This window comes from Cygnus olor, chromosome 1, assembly GCF_009769625.2.
Source record: "Cygnus olor isolate bCygOlo1 chromosome 1, bCygOlo1.pri.v2, whole genome shotgun sequence".
Lineage (NCBI taxonomy): Eukaryota > Metazoa > Chordata > Aves > Anseriformes > Anatidae > Cygnus > Cygnus olor.
Window position 1 is genome coordinate 15,882,858 of NC_049169.1, and position 25,806 is coordinate 15,908,663.

The window sequence follows — 25,806 nt, forward strand, 5'->3', positions numbered from 1 at the left end:
GTAAGTAAATACTCTATTAATAGAGCATTTAAGATAGAGAGAGTAAGTATATTAGCTATTGTACTTTATTTTTCCGAGTTAACTCACTAACAATCTGAGTTATCTGCAAACTGGACATCAGGATTCTTCATACTGTTGCTATATCACAGAACCAGTATTTTTTATAATATGATTCTCATTTTATGTTTCCAGTGTCAAAATGACTGAGCTACTGGTCATTCTGATAACTCAGGATTGCAATAATAAGTATAGCAATGTGTTACTGCTATTAAGTTCAGAAGATTATGAGTATGTAAAGAGAGAAACTTTTCGGAATAATTTTGCCAGCTCTTAAGAAATGTAATTATGATTCTGATAGACAGTTTATGCTGTAGAACTGTAGAATGATTGCAATATAGTCATGAAATTTATTAAATAGGTAGTAAGGATATATCAGTTAGTAATGCTTTTCCTTTTGCTGGTGTCTTATTTCTGTCAATCAAAACTTGTCATTTAAATTAAAAGTCATAGGGGATAGGCAGGACTATGTCAGTTACATGCACCTTTAATTTGAATGGAATTTGAGGAAAAAACTCCCCTCATCAACTTAAATACAAAAATCTGAAGAGCTACTCATCTAAAGTAGAAATTCAGAAAAAAAAATAATCTAAGACGAGATGATTGATACTTATGTACAAGTAGATCAGGATGCTTTTTATGGAGTGTCAGCATCCAGCACACAATCTGCTGTCAAGGTGCTTATGGTAGTAGAGATGTAGCTGTGAGGACCTAAGCACTTAAGCAAAGTGAGGTTTTTAGAGAGTAGTTTCCTCTACTGGAGTATTGTAGGTAGGAAAAATGGATGAGCCATTGGAGTACTCTTCAAACCTAAAGCAGAAGCAGCAAGCACCAAGAAGCTGAGAACAGTTGCTCTATTTAAATCATGTTGCTTATTTCAGGCATGAGAGTTCTGGAAAAGAGGGTTTTAAGGAAGGCTTGGAGAGAACTAATGTATTCATATGTGGCTGGCATATCAAGAAGAGTAAGTATTTAAAACTCATCTGAAACTTTCCCTAGGAACGGGTCCCTGAGGAACAGTCTCAGTGGACTAGGTGGAGCAGGAGCCTGATCTGAAGATGCAAAGCATTGATTGTACAGGAATGTAACTGTGACTTAGATCTGTTCAAATAGCTGTGTGGTGAGATACAGAACGACACGTAGAGTGTGAGTCTTGTGATTATAAAAGGTAGCTTTTCCCAGTGGACATCACTGATCAGATACACACGTTACCTAAAGGACTGTCAGTAGAGCCCAGCAAACAAGCTTTTGTAGTTTGGTTTCTTGCAGTAGCAGGAAAGTGCTCCTGAAGTCCTGCTGGGTTTTTCTCATTCTTAGTTAAATATCATATTTCCTGTGTCCCAGATACGACAGCTTGAAGTAGTATCTTGCAGTTCCCAGGCATTTTAACTACTTAAAGCATCCCCCATATTTTTTGCAGAGTGATATTTAATCAGAATTTAATGGTTAGCTTTTGGAAGCAACACGGGAATCATCAGAAGAATAAGGAAGTACTTGATTTCATGCCTGAGGTGCAGTGAAGCATGTGCAAACAGCACTAGACCTCAAACAAGCATGAGACAGTTTTAAACAAGGTCCTAATAGCTAACTGAATTGGAGTTTGTGTATAAAAATGAAGTAAGGGAGGTAGAGGGTTGTGTGCATAACCATTTTTGAGAGCAAAGAGTAAACATCAGGGCATGCCAGGTAAGATCAAAGATCCATCTAGCCTAGAACATGTCTCCAGTGTGACAAACAGCAAGCTGGGAAGAGTAGAAAAGAGCACAATCAAAGTGACATTGCCTTCCAGCCTGTGGTGATTTTCAGCTTGTGTTCTCTTTGGTGGCATTTGCTAATCCTCAAAAGATACTACAAGGCCCTTCTGTCCCTACATCAGGCATTTCCTGCCTAAGATGATATTTTACGTAGAACTGCCACAGTTCTACAAGGAAAACCTTGTTCAGTATTATGAAAACTTGCATCATGCAGAGCAGGAGTGGTGGGTTCAGCAGACATTCAACAGTGGAACTTCTTTTATGGAGAAGACAGTCGGTCAAGGGACAAGCAAAATGTCTTGCATGTTGTGAGTGTATCAGATTTTCACATATAGCTACTACTTCACATACACAGGCTGACTGTGCAGCATGTGCTCAGTGCGACTGATGAATCCAATACAAGTGGAAAGAGTACATCACCATGAAATGTCCTTCTTTGTGAATGTCTTCTTACTCTGAGAGGCTGTTCTTGCTACCCATGTAGCACAATATTAGGAAATTCTGCAAAAGAACCATGTGGTCCACAATATATTACCAAGCTCAGTTTGTATTTCCGTAAGTGGGTGACAGGAGTATACTAATATAGTTTCCATAATTGGATAACAAAATACATAAGGCAAAGTTGAAGGTTCCTAGAAGTGAGGCAAAAGTGAAAATTGATAAATGTTTGAAATTAACAATTCAGAAATCAAGGTTCAGCCTAAAAAATATACAATAATCTGACAGAAAGAGCAGTAGCACTTACAGAACAAAGGCATTGGACAAAGGTCTCTTACTACTAAAGCACTCAACAAAAAGTGGCAAGGTGCAATTTGCAGCTCAAATTAAGAGACCCCTGAGAATTGTAGGAAAGCTGTATTTACAAGGTCATTTTACAAATGTAGAGCACAAAACACAATGGCAATCCAAATGTAAGTATGGAGTATTCTAAACAGCGGGGGGAGAAGCAATTGTGAACCTTTCATTGGCATCTGGAGGGTCACTTCAGCAGGACAGATTTTATTCAATCTTTTTAGAGACTGCACCAGAGGCTACTAAGCTACACTGTTAGGAAGAAAGGAAACCAAAATTTCAGTATCAGGCAAGATGGGTACAGCTAGCTGGTTAATAATACATCTATACACTTCAGTTCTCTCTGAAAGAGGAAGAAATTGTCATCTTTGGGATCAACCTGTAACCTCAGAAAACATTCGCAGGGCAGCCTGCTCCAGAGCAGAGCACCCTGAAAGCTGGTGGTGCTCGGGCTGACAAGAAATTGCCAGCACTTGAAGTTAGTGCTGTCAGGCTTTTTAAACATCAGATATTCCCAATTGGTCAGATGAAAAGAATATAAGAGCCTTGACTGAGTTGGCAGCCAGAGTGGGGCAGCTTGGGGATGTCTAGTCTCCTAACTGTCCATCACTTTATCAGTAAACGTGCTCTGACAATGAAGCAGGATCCCAGAAATCCCATTCTGTGGCACTTCCCAATACTTTGAGGGGGCAGGATACCAAGGCTTCTGTTCTGTAGACTTCATTCAGCTGAGCTGCAAAGGAGCTGGACATCTGGGGACTTCTGGAGCCTTCTCTATTCGTTGTTCCTCCTCTCCACAGGCTGAAGCACCTGAAGTCTAGACACTTGCCTTCTTGTGTTGCCTAGAAGCCCAGCTGTGAGGGAGCCAGGCACATTGTAAAACCTTCCTGCTGTAATGCTGCCTGGTTTCATAAAAATCAAATCATCTTTGCCAGATATTTCAGTCTTGATGAATTGACAGGCTGATTGAGAACCATCCTGTCTGGGAATTTTCAGCAGGCTCTTCACAAAGGAACCTGTTTGCAAGACACTACGTCGTAACCCTAACATGGGTATCAATATTTCATTGCAAAGAGCAAGAAACACATTTCCTTCCTATAATTGCATGCAAATATCCTTCTTAACGTAGACATCCTGGGTTATTCTGGTATGGACCTTTCAATGCCGTAATGGATCTGCAGTGTACATTTGAATACGTAGCAGTATTTCTATTTTCTATTTCATTATTCTGACATATAGTTGGGCATATCTGGGTAGCACTGATAAGAAGGTACATTTCAGGACAGGAAGGAGATCTGTAGTTGATAGTTACATATCAGTAAGTATTATATTGTGCATTTCTTTTCCTGGTATATTGTGCATCCTGATTTGTCTACATCACTCTGAGCATATATGTAAGAATATGTGATCAAGATCAAATTGATTAAGTATTTCTATTTAGCAAATAGCAATGGGGTTTAAGTGAAGAAGAGCATAAGCCTCAAACTAATACATGTTTTATTTCCACTTTAATTTTTGGAGAAAGAGATTTAGAGCAAGCAGCTTCAGCACATTATTTTTTTCTTTGTTTTTAAATTGCTAATTTTTTTAAAAAAACATTCCCTGCTTATTTCAGTCTGCGTCTTCAGCAACCATTGCTCATTATTAACTGATACAGATTTGTTTACTTTTTTATGAAGCAGTTGTATTGATCCTATGTTGGAATTTTGGAGGAAAGAAACCCATTGTTCTCCATCTTGGAAAAAATTATGACTATCTGCCTTGTCAAATCAACATAAAAAATTGGTATCAGTGCTAAAACGGAGCACGGAAGAAAGCTGGATTGTCTGGACAGCAACAATCTCGACAAAATCTGCTGGGAGTTAGATTTGAAAGGACTTCAAGTCTTTCTGTATATTAACATCTAGGTTTGTTTCCTCTGACATAAATTGGTCTTGTCTCCTAAAGTCAAATCCTGAACTCCCTATATCGCTAACGATAAAATATCCTAACGCAAAGGGTTTTTTAAATGTTTGTCGTTTAACTTTTCAGTCTGAAAGACAAGCTTCAGAAAAGCTGTGGAAAATAACCAAGCTGTGGAAAATAATAATTTTAAATTACTTAAGCTGTTATGAGTAACTATAACCTCTGACATTTGGCATCACATGAAATGCAGCAACCTTTATTATGTTGAACGCCAACTGCAAGACACAGTTATGCATACTCAATAAAGCCTGAGGAGCAGCTGAACTAACAGCCCTATAGACAGACACTGGGATCAATAGTCACATTTTTTGATTTTTTTACTGGACTGATGGGTGGGAAAGGAGGAATAAATGAGATACCTTCTACTTCACAATTGACTGGTTACCAGTACCCAGCTCTGTATGTGGCTTTATGGAATTATCAGTAAAGTGAGCCCAGTAGGACACAATAAAGAGTGCACAGTTTAGTCCTGTCATTCATCTCATGCTTCGATTTTTGTGAGGACACTGAAGTAAATGATGAGGCATCCTGTCCCTGTTCTGTTCTCCCTGGGCAACACCATCAGAGTGATACCCATTATCGTGTCTAATTGTCATTCCTCTGCATTCTCGTGCCTTGCTGATGTTCTGGCTGGTGCTGTGCACTTGGCTATATTTCTGCTTGAAGTAAGACACAAGAAGAATAAATGTAGAGAACCCTGAATCCTGAAATTTTCCTCAGACAGTTGTTGCCTACAATTGACACTTCAGTGTGTCATGGTTTGCACATGATGTTCACATTAAATATAATTTGCATATAGTTGACTTGAAAATCCACTACCTCCTTTGATAGCATGCAGCGTTCAGAAGTGGCTGCTTTCCATGCTGGGGAGGCATGCTGCATGTACTAGCAATCTGAGTCTTTTTAACAATTCATGTTGTTAAAAGATACTTTGGTATACAACATAACTTGGTTGGAAGGTGTTTTACGATATTAAGATCATATATTAGCATCAAATATAAAATAATTTATTAAAAATTTATGAAATAAAAAAATACATTATTTTTTAATCTGTAGTCTTCTGTACCTGTCAACTGTGTTGGTTGCTGTCCATCTTTGTCCTAATATTGATTAATGAAATGCAACTAAGTTTCTCTAATATAATATCGGAGTGGTCCTTTCCTTTCATAGTTGATAATTGCAGTTACATTTTTCTCATCTATGTTTGCGAGAGAAGAAAGAAATGCTTACTACTATCAGATGATATGATCGACTTCTGCATGAAAGTTTTGTTTCATCTCCATTATAAAAATGATTTCTGCAGTTTATATCTCTATTAATAAGAGCTAATGTAATGTAGTTTTTCCAATTTAAAAAAAAAAAAAAAGAGCAAGCTGTTCAAACCTGGATTTGACCACTCATTTATGGAAGAGTGAGGTGTACTTAAAATACATTTAGTTTCTAAAGGGCAGACAATCTGGAAATTCTGCAATAATTTGATAATTTAGAAAGCTCCCAGTGTCAAAGAGCACGAAATTCTCAGATTTCAGAGAAGTAGGAAAATGCATAGTTCAAATGAATACATTGTTTTAATGCTTTCCTGGACTCTTTCTTGCCAACTACCGTACAAACTGGCCTGATTATCACACTTTTAGAAACATCTTAACAAGGAAAGTTGGAATTACTAGATGTTAAATGTGCTTTCAGACTTTTAAAATCTGCATAATCTGCTTTACTGATTTAGTTTCTTGTGACTTCGTTATGCAGTTACTTTTACTTTTGCTAATAACAGTATAGTAGCTTAAGCAGATTATTTCTTCATTCACTGAGTCATTGTTATAGATGCACACTCAGAATTATTAGAATTATTTCCTTGGTTTTGTTGTTGCAGGTATATATGTTGAAGGTATTTTGGTCATCTTAATTATACATTTCCAGATTATATATTTCAAAGTTTAATTTTAATTTAAAATTTACAAGTTTGCTCCACATTATAAAGTTTCTTATGCTTTTATTTTTAAACCCTGAAGTTGTCCCTTAGAATATATGAGGGACTTTACTGGTGAGAATGTATCTCCAAGTTTCAGATGGCTTCTGGGAAGCTAAACACACAGGTAGTTTAACCACAGTAGCAATGGTCTTGAACATTTGTAAGTTCTTTGGAAGCTTCTGCCAGAAGCTTTCAGATAACTTGCACTGTATGAAGAGTTTTGGAATGTCTTCATAGTTTACATACCCGAATCCCACTCCATTTGAGGTAGGTTTTATATTGATACCTAACTGAAATATCTGTAGGGCTTTTGGCACGTAAGCTCCCAGTAGGGTCAGTGAAGACATGGTCATTGTAGTCAATGGAGTCTGAAGAAGAAGTTTACTGCCTTGTCACTTGAGTCACTCGCAAGACTGCACTGACCAAACTTTGCCTAAAATGTAAGCATTTCTTGCTCCTTGAGAACCCCAAGGAAATCTGAGACATCTGCATGGAGCTGGCAAGTGTGATGCACAGGAATGATCTCCAAGAGGACTGCTCACTGCCATGAAGGGCAAGCAGGATGTATTTTGGGGCACTAGATGCCTGTATGTGAATTGACTGCACTCTGTCCGTTAAATATAATGGGAATTCAGTGCCTGAGTTCTCACATGGAGGCGCATGGTGTCATATTTCAAACTGACTCCCACATCCATATGTGCCCAAATCCTGGTTGTTGTTTTTTAAATTAAAATTCATTCTTTGGGTGAATTCTCCTGCAGTCTGATCAAGATTCATCGGGAGCTTTGCAACTGGGCTCACCCTTTGCCAAAACGTGGTAGAGAAGAAGGAGAAAGCTATTTGTATTCTGTTTTGGGTAGTTTCTATTATCTTGTCTCCAACACTGACAACTTGACTATGTGCATCCCAGGAATGATTAGGTGGTGCTCTTGGCTTTGACATGTACAAATAAATAAAGTCTTCCTAAAGTATTTATTTCTTTCTCTTTCAGTTATTGTAATGGATGTATGTTAGATCCAGACTGTGGTCTCTGCTACAAATTGAATAAATCAAGTGTTGTCGAGTCCTCGTGCATCCCTGTTGATAAAGATTCTACAATGAAAGCAGCTTGGGGCAGGTATGTCACTTTTCAAGATTTTCTGGTCTTACGATCTACTGACTGTGTATTTTGCGCTATTGAGAACACTTTTTATCACAAAATGTTACTCTTAGGATATTCTGGAAGAAAAAAATAGTTTAGCTATGTAAAGGAATGGGCAATTACATTCTATCAAATATTCTAAATAAAAGCCTTCACCCTGGTGTGTGCAGCCAGCTCTGTCCCTTAGAAAGTATGGCAAAAGTGTACTAGCAGTTATTTAAATTAACTTTTCCCTAAGGTTTCCATTCATTTGAAGTGGCATGTTCCCTAGATATACATTTAAAGCCTTCTGAGTTAATTTTCTTTTTAAATGCTTTAATTAAGCCACACTTTTAATATTGGCCTATTAAGGAAAACTAGTTACTCCGCTGAAGAATCTAAAATGATAAAAATCTGAAAAGTTCAAATTGCTGAAAGCATGCTTTGCAGCCACAGATTTCTGTGCTGGGCTTAAAGTGAGCATCATGGTGTACATTGTACTTGGGGTGTAAAAATGTGTGAATTCACAGAAAAAGTTCCAACATAACTGCAAAATATATCACACCTCTTTTTCTTAGGCAGCACAAAGATTCCCTGTGAAGTCACAACAGTTTTCAGGTGTTCTAAAATATTGACTGTTCTTAAGGAATGACTTTATGAGATGGATCAAAGTCCTGTAAGGGCTTTATCAATACTTTAAAATTGATCAGGGCTAAGATTATTGTTAAAAATGGTTCAATGCCACAAGGGAATCGTATAATTATTGCTGATAAATGTGTAATTACAGCTGATAAAACCTTCTTGCCATATCTTATCTCTACCACCTGCACATCATGAACATACTTGGGAAATATGCAAAAAATTGTGTGGTATTTTGGGCTTTTTTTTCTTTTTTCGTATGTGTTTCTCAGAAGTTAAGTCCAAGTATCTTAGTGGTAGTGAGTCGTATTGGACAGAGTTTGGAAGGTATGAAGATATCAACTAGTTGTGAAATCATTAATTTAAAATTACTCTAAAACTGCCCTCCTTTTGATTTCAATACTGGTAGGGTGTTATGCCTCATGGCTCATTCTATATGCAGAAGAGGGTAGCTTGTGTCCTTTGTAATCCTATTTTAAAAGTACTGTGATCATTTTGTGGCAATTATTGTTTGTAAATAAAAAACTGAAGACTACAAAAGCTCATCCCTCTTGCATATTCTGTGACTATCTTCAGTTGTACAAGATTCAACATACCTTGCATATTACCTAATATCCTGATGTGCTCAGCAGCACTTGGACTCTCACGTTTGTCAGTTAACAAATGTCTTCATCAACACTCATTTCATATGTGCTGTAGTTTTGAGTACCATGCCTGTACTTAGCAAAATCATAAAAGCATGCGCTACGACATAAATGGAAGCATAAACTTATGGATAACTTATGGATAGTTGATAGATAGAGTCGAACTTTGTTTATTAGGCAGTCTTATATAACATGTAGTAGATGTAGGCATCAGTAATCCTTTTATATTCATGATTCAGTCTCACAGCTCCTTGTTGTACAGCCTACTGGAGCAAATTAGATAGGAAAGAAATACTTCCATTTCAAATTGCAGATTTAAATATTTACATCTTGTACAATAATTCCATAGTATAAGGACCTTGATCAAAATTTTTCAAGCAAAATCTCTACACTTTAAAATTTGTTATATTGGTAGTCATTAGAGTGAAATTCCTGCCTTGAGAAATAGATTCAATGAAATAACTGTATTTCTTTCTCCAAAGAGTATGTGTTCATCCCCATTTCTAGTGTTTAATTCATGAATTTCTAATCTTGTCTCCACCTGGTCTGTGTAGTCAGGAAGTTTTCTAGCAAGCTGGTCCTTCAAGCTGTGAAATGCCAGGTGGTACCTTCTGTTCCACACCCTGTGGGACAGGCATGCATTTCCCCTCCTTCTCCTCCTCACAAATACATGTACTTCTACATAACAGTCCACAGATCTTGACTTCCAAGAGTTCACATCACATACTCCTCACCTCCGGTTCCTCAAATGCTGAGTCTGCTTCACAGCTAAATCGGTCCCACAAAGAGGATTTCTTCTCCAATCAAGAGGACTGCAGCCGTGAAAACCATGTGGTTACATTTTCAGTTGTTCAGAGCAGCAGGAATCTGTGTCTTTCTGCCAGCATAGGAAGAACAAGTGCCTAAGGCAAACCAACTGCACTGGTGAAGTTACGACTGCGCTGATGCTAGATATTGCAATCCCTTCGTTTCAGAGTTATGTTGTCATGAGCTAGATTTACAGAAGTGGGTATTTAAAAATACATGGCATTTTTAAGATCAGAAACTAGTTTAATGGTTTAAAAGATGATTTTCTGACTTGTGAACGTCTGCTTCATGTGCAGTGCCACATGCAGCCTCTTTGTAACTCCTGTGTATTTTGCTGGTTTAATGGCATCCAGGACTGACTGAATGTGTTTTAATGTCTTAAAACCTCCAGAATTAATCCTGGCCAATTTCTTTGGCCAGAAATTTTGCTGAGGGGAGGAGGAAGACCTGGGCTATTTGTCTGGGATGTGTTGGACCTCAGTTTGCCTGGGTATTAGCAGAAGCAGCAGCTCTGGCCACCTTCCATGATGCAGGAGGTTCAGAGAAATGGCTTCTGCTGCACTCGTGTTAACGGTGCCATGCAGTGTGTTTCCCTGCTGCTGTGCTCGTGTCTTTATGCTTTTCATGCTGGAAAGATGGGAGCAGCAGCCGTGGACATGCATATGGTCACATCATACAATGTACACGCAGCCACATAACTCTGCAGCCATTGTAACCCCAACCACACTGACATGCACTCAGGGGCTTGTCTGTTCCTGATGTGTAACCCACCAGCCAGGTGAGAGGTGCTCAGAGGCACCAGGAGAGATCTCGTTGTATTTTTTTACAGCACTCCACAGCCTCACAAGCTGACAGAGAAAGCCCTTCTCTTTGTATGTTTATAGCTTTGCACTGCTCTGCTCTTCCCAGTTGGTCCCAAGGTACTTCGATAACACTGACATAACAGGCAATGTTTTGACTGTTATCTTAAAATACAGTAATGCTTTTTTATTTGCAAGAAGAGCCAGCCTTGTGTACTAGACACCACCTCTATTTTTTGTTGTTGTTGTTAATCATATTTATTCAGTTACAGTATGTTCTAAATTGAGAAGTTATGGGGAGGGGAGGGGAGAGGAAGGAAGGGAAAAGGAGGGGAAAGAGCAGAGATTTCAGCCTCCTGTGGCTGCCAACAAGGCTGTTTATGTTGCTGTGGGTTGTCATAGGAACCAAGGGAGACAATTAGACCATGCAAATGTTTTTCAAGAAGAATATAGCATTTTGGTTCTTTTGAATATAGAGAACTCTGTGGCCAGCAGTGGCTCCAGGGGAGGAAGGATGCCATGGAAATAGTGTAAGAATAAATCAGACCAAGTCCAAGCCTGGCCTTGAAGCAGCACAGGTAGTGCACAACTGGTACACTTGCGAGATCATGCACGTAAGGCAAAGAGAAGAGATTTTTTTTGTTGTTGTTATTTAATCGGTTACATAAGCCTGACTCTCATACTGGGATAACACACAGAGGAGCATCTTGTCTGCCTCACCGGCACAGTCAGTGCTTCGCAGCCCGTGGCATCACTGAATCAGTTAACAAACAACGGCTGACGTGCAAACCTGGCTGCCTCCAGCTCTGCCCAGGGACATATAAAGGATGGTTTCAAGACAGTAAGCGAGAATATTCTTAAATTATTCACTTTGTAATAAAAGCAGAAGAGCTGCATCTTGTCTCGCGGTGTGATTTGACGTTCTGTGTTGGGACTTTATTTTCCAAGGTCTGCAAAAGTTTTGTGTTTGGCAGTTCTGGACGGCTGGCAGTTCTGTGCTCTTCATGAACATCATATTATAAAATCCCTACAGAGCTGATAAAAAAAAGCATTATCTTGGTGTTACAGATGGGGATGTGATGGGAAAATTGCAATACACAGCTCGGGTGGCACGGCAGAGGTCATAAGCAGAGTCAGCTCTTAGTCAGTGCTGAATGCGGAGGAGATTGCATTCAATTCTGCACTTTCACAGCATAAACCAGGATCTAGTTATTCCCCACAACTTCAATTACTCCCCCAGTACTCTCAGAAACCTTGAAACTTCTCTCCGTGTGTAATTGCAGTAACCCTAAAGGCCAGCCAAGAGTGCTCTGGAAGAAACTTTAAATTGCATTAATATCCTTACAGCTGAATGAATGACCGTGGAAGGAAAGGAGCTACTAATACTGCCTTGACATGACATTAACCTTGACATGAGGATATTGTCAGGACCACAGCAGGCCCGCCACTGCAGGCTAAAAGGCTCTCATGAGTGACTCTGAGCAATCTCCCTCTGGGGAGAAAGATGTTGACTTTATACAGTAAACAATGATGAAGAAATAATAACATCATCTGCAGATCAGAGGCGAGCCTAGAAGCCGTCCTGTCCACAAAATTAGCTGGCAGGTCTCCACAGTCCCCTGAGGAGGACGACTGGGAGCAGAAATCTATAAAGGGAGAAGAGCTGAGTGATTTGCTTTCTTCTGCCATTTTTATTAACTTCGTTAGGGGAACATCTTCCTGCCACGGGAATTTAATGGTTGATGGAGAATTCAGCTTTTGTAAATACAAAATTCTCCTCGCTGAGGACATTGGGTATGGAGGTGAAAGGAAGCAGAGCTCTGCCTTTGGGAAGCCCTCACTTTTTGGTGTCCACTGCTCTCTTAAGCTCTTCCCTTCGATGTGAAATGAGTGGTGTGCTTACAGATGCCATGTTGCTCTGGGCCTGGTGCTCATGTCCATCAGTTTTTGCATAGCTGTGCCTCAGAAACCTGTTCTGGGGAAAACTGGGTTTCAACTGCATGGGCAATGCAAGGGAGCTGATGTGGCAGCTAAATCCTTCAGGAGAGTTTCCACCGCAGGAATGTGCCTTGTAGCCTCAGCATTCGAGCCTGGACGCTGACTAGATTCCAGTGGTTTACAAGAAAAAAGAGGAGTTCATTAGCTGGGTTCTCAGACAACAGCCTGGTTTATGTCCACTGGGGGACGTGCCAGTCTGTCACAGCCTTGTAAATATTCTGGAGAGTTTTAAATCCATACTGTGCTGCCTGTTGTCTAATCCATAGCAGATGAGAGTGATAAAAGTTATAAGAATGCTTTTTTCTTTGGAGCAATATTAGATTTTTTTCTGGAAATATCAGGTCCCTTTTGCTGCTTGTAAGTGAAGAGACATAAATACTTTCCTTATACTTGTGTTGCTACTCTCTATCTTTTGCAGATGCTTTTGCAGTGAGACAAGTCCATTAGTAAAAGTTGCTGTGACTTCTTTACTAATACCAAAAATATGTGTGTGTGTCTTCACGCAGTTAAAGACTGAGACCCTATTTTCAGGACTTGGTTGGGCGGGGAGGTACAAACCTCCCCTGTTCCCACGGGCAGGCTGGCACCAGAGAGCGCTCCAAGGATGAAGAACTCCTCTGTCCACATGTAGACATTGCTTCTTCTGTGATGCAGGAAGGACTGGTGGAAGATTTTATTACTGAAATGATTATTTGGAATCTTTCTGAAAGGGCTTGTATGGGAAAGCGTTACCAAATTCACCAGCAATTAGAAGAGAAACTAGTATTTCTCTTACAAAGTCTTCAGAATGATAAGGATTATGCATAGGATTGTGGTTCTCACATTTGTAAAGTAGAAATGTGATAGAGGGAGTAAATTGCTTCAGGGAACTGGCAAGATCTACAGAATATTTACATCTGTGTGTACATCAGCATTGCTGAGAAGAGCCGTCATTATAACCAGTAGTCTTAGTAAAATTTCTGTCTGGACCATGCTAAATGTTTACTAAATTGAAATATTCATCACTGCGCTGGGAGCCAGAACACAGAATCCCCCCCACTCCCTCCAGATATCATTTAAGAAAGAAAAACAAAATAGTTGTAGTTTCAAATAGAATTAAATTCTGATTACATTCACCATTTGCCAGTAAGGATGGGAACGTGGAACAGCAGGGCTTCGGCACACAGTGCTCTTTGTCCTCTTTGATTAGGAGGACATCCTTCAGGGTAATAATATCTAATGTAAGTTAGTGAGGTGTGTGGAAACAGAAATGAAAGAAAGGTCTGAAACTGATTACAGTCTTTGTCGGTGGAAAATCTAAGAACGAGGTCTTTTCTGAGAGGGGGGTGTTGGCGTAATCACCGTGGTTATGTGGCATGGAGAGGGATGATTCTTGAGAGCTAGGGAGGCAGAGGAGGAACTTTAGAAATCTTGTGTGCTTATTTTAATGCTAATGGCCAAGGGCAAATAGGAAGAACAGGATAAAGTGATGCAGAATATTGTGTCCTCAGCCGCAGACGAAGCCTGTGCTCTCGGTGACGCAGGAGCAGGTAGCAAAATGGATGCAATTTTAATCTTCTGATCCTCTCAGCCACTCTTCCCCCTCAAATCTTTAAGGCGCCGTGTTTTTAAGGTCTTTTAAAAGGAAATTATTACATGGTGGGCCTGATAACTTTGATCAGATCTTTTTAAGCATTTAAAAATATGGTGAAATCTAAATATCTACTTAAATAATTTAAATGAGGTTGGAATATTGTTGTAACCCTAACAGAAGATACGATCTCTTGATGATCCTTTTTAATGTTGGGGGGGAGCATTTTTTATAATCTCATTTTATGAAATTATATGATTTTTGACTGCATCTAATGCCTGAACAATTAAGGTCCTTTTTATATTGCATCTGTATCTTAGGTCTGAAATAATAAGCAGAGCAACATGATAATCTAAGCTGAAACTGTTTATGTTCCTTTAGGGTAATTACTTGGGAATTACTATTAATAGCTCTTAACTCATTACATCTACTCAACCAATGGCAAATTCTGGATGCAGGAAAGGAAGGACAAAATCCACGCCTTGTCAGTCCTGTTGTGAAGTTCTGATTCTGGAAGCATTTAGTTTATTTGCTGAGGACAACATTTATTTGTTGGAGACATCCAGCACAAAATAGGATTTTAAAGCAGGTCTGCTTAGTTTGAAATGTCATTTGGACATTTGTTCTCTACCTGCTCGTTGATATTGCAGGTTGCTGCAAGATCTTAGTCTACCCTGCTTCCAGATCTGAGTCTACATTACTATTTAAGAGGCATTTTGAAAGAAAACAAGGAAAAGACAGATACTGACAGCTGTTTGGGTTAGTTGCTGTAGCTACCACTCAAATGCCGTAGCACGGAGGCTACTGGAGTGGAAAAGCAAAAGTGGCCCTTGTGCTAAACCATTCCCAAATGCTGTTTTATGTCAGTAAAAAATGTGTTACAGCTATTTAAATGGAAAATATGTTTGAGTCACTGCTCTTCATTGCTTGAAAGTGGTCCAAGGAAGAAGATGTTGCAGTGTCTAAAATCTGAATTCACATCCTGTTGAAGTAGAAAGCATTCTGGTTATTCCAGCCATTCTCTGGTTGGCTGAGATGGGACTAGAAGGAAAATAATCTTGTTTCCCATTTAAAAAGCTTTCAGTTGACAAAGGAGATAGATGGGACAGGAAAGGGAAAAAAAAGCATGCCAACATCCATGAGAGAATTGCCAGTCTCATGTCAAGGTGCTTAGACTATATGGACGATTCCTGCAGCCGCTTTCTCACTCTCTTACGAAATGTGCATTGGAGGAAAGGATCTTTTCTCGCTTGTAGGAGCCTGCTGCTAGTTAGCTTCTTCAGCTGCTGCTCTTTGCAGGGGCAGATGGAAAGGCCCTGCCTCACCCTGCTGCCTCTCCTGGGAGCACAGCAGGGAGCTGCCCCTGGGAGAGGGCTGGGAAGTTCCCCTTCTGCCTTGGAGCCGGAACAAAAAGGACTGCTTCACATTTTGAAGCATGTGGATTTTTATTTATTTATTTTTTTTCTGAGAGAGGAATGCTGCCAGTAGAAGTTTTTCACGTGTATTCACTAATGACTCTGAAATTCAGATTTAAATAAATCAGTGAAAATTGTCTCAACATATTTTTTTAGGTTATTACACTCTGAATTGAATTTAATAAATATATTTTTTCTTTTATTTTTTCTCTTTTTTTTTTTTCTTTTGAGGAAAAAGACTGTTTTAAAGATGGATGTTCTTGGGCATTTTTATTGATAAAGAACATTCATCAGGGTCAAAAACAGTTCTCACAGGAGCTTTAACAGCATGCATTGTCCTTATTTTAGCCACCTTTATCACATAATAAGTAATTCTTCAGTAATCACATCATCTGATATAGTAAAACTGTGATCTCTTCCCTTCTTTTCATAAGATGAAAACTTATTCAGAGGATTTTTTTTTTTCTTTTTTTGGGGGGGAAATAAATTAACACATTTCTACGTTAGGACTGTTGAATAATTCAGTATGTTTGACGAGTTTAATTCATATAAATTATTGTATGTGCTGTCTGCATGTGTGGGTCATTTCCTTGAGAAGCTACCATCAATCCTTCAGTGGCGCAAGATGAGCCAGAGTTATCGATTCATTTGATTTAAAGTTGTGACCTTATTTTAATCCGCCGTATCTGTTAGTACAGCTAGGAAATGGGCAGTCTGCTAGAGAGCAGGTCGTGCTGCTGAGCAGTGGCACTTGGGGCACTTCTGGCTTGTAGGTTGTGTAGACTGTTTTTTCCCCTTGGCTTTCCACCCCTGTCACGTTAGCTTTGCACAGGTGATGGTCAGAGAATCATAGAATCACTCAGGTTGGAAAAGACCTCTAAGATCATCAAGTCCAACCTTTAACCTAGTTGATGAGTAAGAAGTCTGAGCTTCTGCATGATTATTTACTTCTTAAGACCTGGGATTCGGGTGATGTATATTCCCATTTACCACATTTTCTTGGTAAAATAACTGCTGTTAAAAAGCACTTATTTATGTAAAGTTCATTTTATCTGTCAGAGACCAAGGAAAATAAGAATTATTTTGATTTCTGCTAAGTTCTTCTACTGTCAGATACCATAATTTGAATTTCATGTAATAATGAGAGCCTCGGTATGCAACTTATATGAAAGTCATAAGCTAGAGATAGTGTAACCTTTTATCATTTCTGTATTTTATAAAATTCCTTGCATTTGCCATAGGTACTGTACCTGCATGCACAAATCAAAGCAGAGTGACACTGTATGTTAAATGGCTGCTCTCACAAACTGGGTGTAAAATAATTGCCTTGTTATAAGTGGTCTTTGGGTATTTTTTTAAAAATCTCCTTGGGGCTCCATTTTCAGTTACAAAATTAATGATTTCCAGAGCATTTACCAGGACTGACAGCTGGGGAATCATTCTTCATATAGCTCCGTTGGTTAATTTAATTGAGACCGTCCCCAGTACCCCCTGAGTGGAAGGGATGTGCTGCCTGCTTTTACCTTATGAAGCTGCATTTTCTCTGAGTTTTTTAGGGCAATGACATTGCCACCTACTGGCATCAGGGAAAAGCTAGTTTTAAAAAATGCTCTTCCACAATTTATTTAAGAAAAGTGAACACAAGGTCTTCGATTCTTAGTCTAGATGAATTTTGATTGCACTGCCAGAAAGACTGCTGCTGGCAATAGTTAAAATGCAAGACTTGCTTCTAAATTATGGCTACAGAAATTGAACGTAACAGTTCAGTACTTCAGCCGGAGGTTGGACAAAACATTATTACCAGAACTATTAACATGTAATTTTTCCACATATATGTCAATAACTAGAAATAAAATAAAGCGTGGAACTGCTAAAAAAAGGCATGCTAATACACGTAATGCTGATATGTGTTTTTAAGCTTTTTGTCCTTACTGTTCTTCAGCCCAGATTCAACAAAAGAACAGATTCGGGAAAGTATTTTTACCCTTCTACTTTCCTTTTGATTTCAGTGGAAATTTCAGAAGGATAAAAATTTTATGTGCCGCATCTGTAACTCAGTATAATTTTGTCAGCATTTCCCACGTGTGGATTTGGGGAAGGGTTTTTTTTATTTATTTGACTGCAAAGTCTCACCACTCACTACTAACTTGATATGCCAAATTTCAACACAGAAGCATATTTTTCACAACTCTTTTGCACATCTAAAATTTTGGGGTAACTAGAAGCAATACATTTTTTTTCTGTCTCTATTGCTTTACGGAGTGTTTGGAAGCATTCAGAAAAATAAGATTATAACACTGGAAGAGACCGTATTTCATTTGGAGGTGATTGGCAATATTTCTGTTAAGTCACCTTCAGACTGAGTTACAACAACATCCTGGCTTTCTTGGTCTTTGGTCTTTTTTGACCATGGGCTCAGAATTACTTTCGGCAACTCTAACTGAAGAGATGCTTTTCGTGTGTTGATGACATTCATTTGAACAATACTGCTGGTATTGCTGACACACTGTGAACAGCACAAGCATGAACGAAGGCTACTTGTAAGTGCAAGGAAGATGAAGAAGTGTGGGTAGGATTTGTCTTACTCAGTTTCAGATGTCTGAAACTTTGACCTTGATCTCTCTTGTAGCACCTTGCCTGATGGAGTAAAAGATGCTGGTCCTTGTTCCTTCTTTGTTCCTTCTTTGCAGCTGGCCTTTGCCTGTGTTTTATAGAATAGACTTTGTTCCATCGTGCCAGCAATTCTTGCACACTATTCTGTTAATATTTGAAAGGAAAAGTTTTAAGAGAATATCACAGATTAGTCATTGCTTTTGATATTTTTATTAATATTTAAGCATAGCCCTTTTGCACAGAGATTAAAAATCCTTCCCCTCTCCTTCTTCTCTAAAATCAGAGCTGGGCCCAGTGTTTAGCCCGTGCCAGCACGACTTGCCGAGGCAATCCAACTTCGTATGAAAGAGGGGTCTGCTGGCTGGCGTCGGGGGAACTGGCACTTCTGCAGATATTTGTCTTGTAACCAGAAGAACTTTACAATGCTAATTATTACGTAAATTAAATGTAAAATTGGATGGGAAAAAAAAAAAAAAACAACACAAATGAGATTAAATATCGTGCAGGGATTTATTTGATAGTAAACTTGCATGAAATTCTAAAATGCTGCATTTTATATCCTAATTCTCAGATCAATTTCCTTCAGTAATTAAGTTTTAATGCTGCAAGGTGATAGAATTGAAAAGACTAACTGCTTTTACATATGGAAGCAGAAACCAGAAATTCCTGAGCTCAGTTACCCTGTTTCTGACATTAATTGCATACAGAGCCCTGTGCATGCTCCCTCAGCTCCCCAAAATCTGCAAAACCAGTGATGACTTCAAATTTCCACAAGACAAAAAACGCATGGCAGGAGCAGCAGAAGCACCCCAGGGTAAGACAGACAGCACTGAGTTTGCACAGAAGCGAAATATCTGATGTGCTGTTCTCTCACAGACACCGAAATGCATACAGGTCCTGCTTTTCTGAGCACTATTTTCCTGAAGGAGCTGGAACAGAATAAAGCCTGCCTGTCTGCGGGCACCAGTAGGTACCAAATGATATGTGGGACAGACTGCCAATGGAGAGTGCCCAAATCTGCTTGTTTTCTGGTATAAACCACAGCATGGTGTAGGTTTGCACCCGGACCCCGCTGGGGTGTCAGACAGCCTTCTTCCAACTCAAAATTATCGCTCCCAAATCATTAAAGAGCAGCTCATTTCTGAGAAGTAAGGGAAGCCAGTGACGGCTGGATGAACGCACGTGTGAGCGCTCCTTGCTGGAGCACTTACTCCAAAAGTGAGCTGTTTCTGTATAGCCCCAGGAACACTGGACAAGCTGTGAAGCATCTTCAGGGGTCACAACGAGTCCGTGAGTCTTTCCCAACCCTGACTATGGCCAGGAGTGAATAAGTAGTTCACTTGGTCTCCAGACTGCTTCCACAACACCTTTTTGCTGTTGCGGTGCACAGACTGCTTTGTGCTCCTGTAGTTAATACTAAAAATTGTGAATGATTGTTCCCTTGTGCATGACACTGGTGAGACTGCACCCTGAGTACTGCATTCAGCTTTGGGTCACCTTGCTACGGGGAGGATGTTGAGTCGCTGGAATGTGTGCAGATACGAGCATCAAAGCTGGTGAAGGGACTAGAAAATAAGATGTATCAGGAGTGACTGAGGGAACTTGGGTTGTTTAATCTGGAGAAGAGAAGGCTGAGGGGAGACCTCATTGCTCTCTACAACTACCTGAAAGGAGGTTGCAGCAAGGAGGGTGTCTGTCACCTTCCTCAGGTGACAAGGGATAGGACATGAAGAAGCCATCCCAGGTTGCACCAGGAGAGGTTTAGATTGGGCATTAAGGAAAATTTCTTCATGGAGAGGGTGGTCGAACATTGGAATGGGCTGCCCAGGGAAGTGGTGGAGCCACCATTCCTGGAGATATTTGTGAGATGTGTGGATGTGGCACTAGGGGACATGGCTTAGTGATGGGACTTGGTAGGTCAGGCTGATGGCTGGACTTGGTGATCTTGAAGGTCTTTTCCAAACTAAACAATGCTATGATTCCCAGGTGCTATTTCTCATGGCTGTGCCCATAAGAAGAGATGTTTCTTTTCAGTCCTGTACCTGACTGCTCTGAGCAGGACCAGAAGAGCCAGGGGGGCTGGTGGCAGATATCACGGTGACAGCAGCACTGCTGCATGTGCAAGTCATGATGTGAGCCCCAACCCCATCTCACACATCACCTCTCTCGTGTCCCATCACCATCCAGCCCTGCACAACAGTACGTGGTGCTTAAGATGCTCTACCAGAGGGGCTTGCCCCATCATACTCTATTTTTCACTCCATCTGGTAGAATGCAATATTTTTGTTATTGTTCATAACAAAAGGCTTCAAAATATCGACCTGTATTGCTTCCATTTTATTTACCCAAACTGAGCATTTCACTTTTTCTGAACATTATTTTCTATTTGCACCCCGGTGAAGTTCTTCAAAACTTGATGGTATTTGAATGAAAGAATTAGTGAAAACTACAGCATTTAGTAGATTGAAATTCTTCAGTATAAGACTGTGGACCAAACTAAAGATTTCTCTCTTACTGGATCTTGCTCTTTGTGGAGATCAGCTTAGACTATTTTAAATATAGCACTGGAATCTGGGAGGCTTCATAACTTGCCTATGGTACTGTGCTGGAGCACATCTCTATGAAGTGGTTGAGGTCCTCATGCACATCATTAGTTTGGAAGCTGCAGGAAACAGTAGAATCTGTCTTAATGGAGTGATAGTGATAAAAGATTTGGGTTAGTCGAGCTGTTCAATCAAAAATTCATGGAGACAGGTAAAATTCTGATGTACCAGCAGGCACAATCTCTTGCAGATGAAGGAACTTTAGCAGCAAGGTATGCCTGTCAATAAATGGGACAAAATCAATGTTTACATGCATATATTTCAGTAAGAACTGCCAGATAGGTTAGTGCTGTGAGAACAGGGTTTGTTCTATAAATGAAAAAGCAGGAAAAATTACTGAATGCCTTGGTCTTTAAAGCAAACAGATATAAATGACTATAAATCACTAGAGTACATCCATGAGAGGGGAAAAAGGACAAAAATCTTATATCGTCTACTGTCTCAGCCATACCTGAAACAGTGCACTCTTTAGTTGATTCATTTTCATACTCTGTTTTTTTTTCTTTTTAGCTTTCGAATATAAAGATTGATCTTTAAAGTTGCAAAAATATGTTATTTTGTCTTCTTATGAAAGTATTTAGCAGATGTGGCTTTGCTTCTCCTATAATGTCACCTTTCTGCAACTTTGACCTTGTGTGACATCCAGTGTCAGTGAAGCTTTGTTTGGTATTTTGGAGAAATATTTTCTGCAGCTAAATATCAACATATCAAGCTAATAAGTGAGTCATACATCTGGGAAAAAGTTCTTCAGAATGTATATATTTTTTTAAAGAAATAAAAACATCTCTATGTGACTACAAAGGAAAATCTTTAAATAATTTACCAAGTTTTATGAAGAATTTATCCAGAAACAATTACCAGATTATATTTTGTTTATTTATTGTATCCACTGGCATTTGATTCTCCATCTTAGAGTAATCTCTCCTTACTGTAGGTGTCACTGAATTGTACTTCTTCAAACCCTAAAAATAGTCTTCTGGGTATACATAAGAATACATTTTTGTCATGGCTTCCTAACTTGAGAATACCACATCTGATTTTTACAGCTATGATTTCAACCTGTGAATCCCTTAGCTGGGTGTTACCCAAGCCTTCTGCCTGCTGTTTAAGCCTTAGACTTGGATATATATGGTTATAGATTGGACCTCTGTACACTCAGTTTGTGTGGTAATATATTTAGATATATGAGTTTTGTATTTAAAGTATTGTTATAAGATGTTCATTGTCTATAAATACATATTTAAACATTTTTATAACCCTTCTGCAATAAAATGCAAAAAAAAAAAGTCTTTAAAAAGCACAAAATGTTGGTTTATGATCTTTCTGTTCCTTTTTTTTTCTCATTTCATTTTTCTAAGAACAGGGGCTATTCTGAATTTTTTCACACACACACACACACACACGAAAAAAAAAAGTAGATATGCCATTTTTTCCTTCATCTTTGTTTCTTGACTGAGCAGCTAATTTTGTACCATCAGTTATTTGGTACCTGAAAGTGTCTGATATTAAGAAATACAGGATATTATCGTATTTTGAAACTCTGACCTATTATGTAATGACTGAAGTCATTGAAATGAGCACAGGTAGAAATGCATGAAGGACAGTGATGTTAAGCTAAGATGCTTATACTCAAATCTAATTAAGAGTTTGCATTTTGATCAGGTTTTAATTTTAATTCTGTCCATTAAAATTCTGCAGGCATGACTGCAGGTTGTTTAAGTGAACAGATGATGATTATTTTTCATAGCTGTTGTATGAGCCCCCACAAGTTTATGCATTATTAATATAATATTTGAATTATTTATGATTTTTTCATGACAGAATTATGAAACCATACGATTTAATTATTGCTAGTTAATTTTAATTTATGCTGGGGGAAACTGAGTGTGTCCGATCAGGATCAGAATTAGGACGAGAAGGGGGCACTCTCTCGAACACAGGTACGTCAGATGTTTCCTGACAATTTTATTACCATCTGTTACTTCAGAATAGTGGAAAAAAGTTTGGGAAGAAAATGAAATCAAATATATATGGTGTGGTTAAGGTAATCATGTGTCCTGTAACAAAAACGTGTATTTGCATATTTCTGTTCCTGGTTTCTAAGTGTGCCATATCCGAGACTGGCTTATGGGTGTACCTACCAAATGCTACCAGCTGCTGTGAAATCTCAGATGGAAAGGCTATAACATTAGATTTAAGCCCTTCTGCCTTGTCCTGTTTGAGTCTGTGTTTCAAGCCAAGGAGAGCAGAGCAGATGATGAGAGAAGCATGTCTGACAACGGTGCGGGAGGTACCAAGGGTCTGCCTCTCTTCGACCCTGGTAGATGTGATGGAAAATGAAGCTTGAAGCAGCTGTGGCCTGACAGCAGCATGGGACAGTTGTAGCCAGCAGCCTGGAGGAGGCCAGCAGAGCTCAGAAGACAGCAGCGTGGTGTAAAAGAAGTCTAAAGGAGTAGCGAGTTGAACTTTGGAAGGAGAGGAATAGGATGGCAATATTTAAGAGAACCTCCAGTCCCGAAACGAATCCAAAGTTGAACATCTTTCATCAGGCATTGAGTTACTTAATCACAAAAAGCTGCTGGCTCAGACCACCAGCTATCGAAGCACCCAAAGTGGCACTGCCATAGGGCCGAGCTGCTTCCTTTGGCAAAAGATGCAGGACCTGGGCTGCCCACCCTTCTGAATCGGCTCAGAAGTAGTCACACAAATACTGAAACAGCCAGTATGGCAAACAGTTAAAAGCCCTCTTGGTGTGATGAATACTGGAGAGTTATTTGTCATGGGAAAAAAATGGTCCTGTTTTCAGTCATTTGGTAGTCTCAGTCTATTCAGATTGAAGAATAGCTCTGGCACTCTATTTACTGGACAGCTTCAGATGCAGTTGCAAAGCAAAAAATTCTCAGTTGGGGAAAATGCAAGTGTTTGAATTAAAAGTCCTTAACAATTTATTTTTTTTTTTTGCACGTATGTATTAAAAGCATGTGCTTCTGTGTCTAGGTGGTAAGAAACAGAGGTAAATCAGTACTGAATCTGATGCAGGTGTGCTTTCTGACAAGAATGAGAGGCATGAGGGAAAGCAGTTATGTCTTAGAAATATTTCTGTGAAGTAGTTATTTCGTAAGGTCTTCTGCTTCGATAAATATTAAGTATTTTTTTTTACCTTAACAGTGTGTACAAGTTACAGTGAAAAATTCCTTATGATTGATTTTAGATTTTAGCAGTCTGTAGGGTTTCAGTCTCTTTGTAAGAAAGAAGTCAAAGGATCAGAAGACAACAGCCAATAAGGAAAGAGGTACTCAATGTGAATAATTGATGGTTATTTCTATGTCTGTTAGCTGTCTCCACACAGATCTGTAAGAAATATTCATTTAAATGTAAAATGTTATTAGAAATTCTCATCCTATAGCACACAGTGAAGAAGGCTTGTCTAAATTCTTTGGCTCTGAAATGTGCAAAGCAACCAAGCTTCTCTATTATTTTTTCAGTTGATCTTTGAATATTTGCTTTCAGTCTCCCAGATGCAGAATAAGAAGTGCCAGTCATTCAGTCTGAGGAGAACATCCTCCTGTAGGCATTGTGCTAGCCATAGTAGATGCTCCTAAACGTACTTGGCATGGAATGCATTGCATGGAGAAAGAAATTACTTTTTTATACAATATAAGATTTTTTAGATATTTTGGACAGTGGCAATTACTGCAGCTATTGTCCAATTAAATTGCCGTGGTTTCTGTTCTTTGTTCAAGATCTCACTCACCTCTCTACATGCTTAACTGATAGATCCTATAGCAGTGGGCTTCACAGTGGTAAAGACAGTTTTTCACTCATGGACAAGTTCATTTGACAAGAACTTTCTTGCAGTAAACTGAACTGTATTTCCAAGACTTTAGACTGCATATTAATGTTTTAAAAACTCATTGCCAGTTTTAGCAAATGGCTGCAATAAATGCCTGAAATGCTGATGATATTTTTATGTAATGAAGGTTAAGTAATGTCTAGGTGAATACCATTAAATTCTATGGGTACATTTTTCAAGGCTGCATCTGTTTTATGCTTTTCTGTCTGTTTTTTTCAACTGCCATCATTTGGCATAAGAAGTTTCACCTACATATTTTTAGCAACATCTGGTTTAATGTGTGAGTTAGTTCTCCATGTCAGCTACAAAGTCAAAGCAGTGGATGCAAACTTGTCCAGAGAGGCATGGATCTACAGTGCTTCTTCTCTGAAGCACAGCATCCAGTAGCTACGGGACCTTGAGACAGTTCTGAGTCAGCTATTGGTCGTTTCGAAGTTAATTTGTTGTTTGCCTTTAGGAAAGAGTTAAACTGTTTGAGACTTCAGATAACATCCTACCATATCTGTATATATATATATATATAAAATAAAACTAGGTGCTGTAAGGAGCAGAACTTTTTCTTCAGATCAGAATATACTGATTTATAGTGAAACCATACCCTACAGTTTCACTGGTTTCTATGGATTGTGCTAATGTAACTTATTTCTGTGTTGGCGGATTAGAGAAGCCAGATGAATGAACCTATAGCTGTGAACTCCCCTGACTCTAGAGCCAGTGAATATTAATTCCAGGCACAGCTTGGATCAACCTGAGCCCAAGCTTCACCTGATGGACACTATAGAGGCAGTTTCCAAAGATCTCAGTTACATGTCTAACATTAAATTATTATACAATTAAACTGATACCTTACTAAATTATCTCCTTTAAGTAATTTAAAGATTAGAAGTCTGTTCAGACAACTCAAGATCTTCAGCAGAGACAGAGAAGCTGTAAGAACTAACCCAAATGTCAAGGAACAGATTCTTCCACAGGACTAGTAATTGCTTGTGGATAAATAATTTCAGCTTTCCTCAAATATCTTCCATAAAAACCTTTCTTAGTCCTAAAACATGTTACTCTTAATCAGGTCTGTTTTCTGCTCTGTCCTTTCCGTGACCAGAATTCTGGTGAAAAGCTGAGTCAATAAGCTTGGCATAAATTTATATTGTTCATCTTGACTGGCATGATATAAAAGTCAGCACCCTACGCAAGGACTTTTTTTTAATCT

General features: G+C 39.1%; 1 protein-coding gene across 1 annotated transcript in view; it reads left to right on the plus strand.

Moving 5' to 3' along the window:
- Positions 1 to 25,806, plus strand: part of SLC2A13 (solute carrier family 2 member 13) — a 154,956-nt gene that overhangs the window by 121,246 nt on the left and 7,904 nt on the right. Inside the window, exon 7 of the mRNA XM_040544722.1 lies at positions 7,529 to 7,654. Coding sequence (XP_040400656.1) covers positions 7,529 to 7,654 — 126 coding nt within the window. The remainder of the gene's footprint in view (positions 1 to 7,528; positions 7,655 to 25,806) is intronic.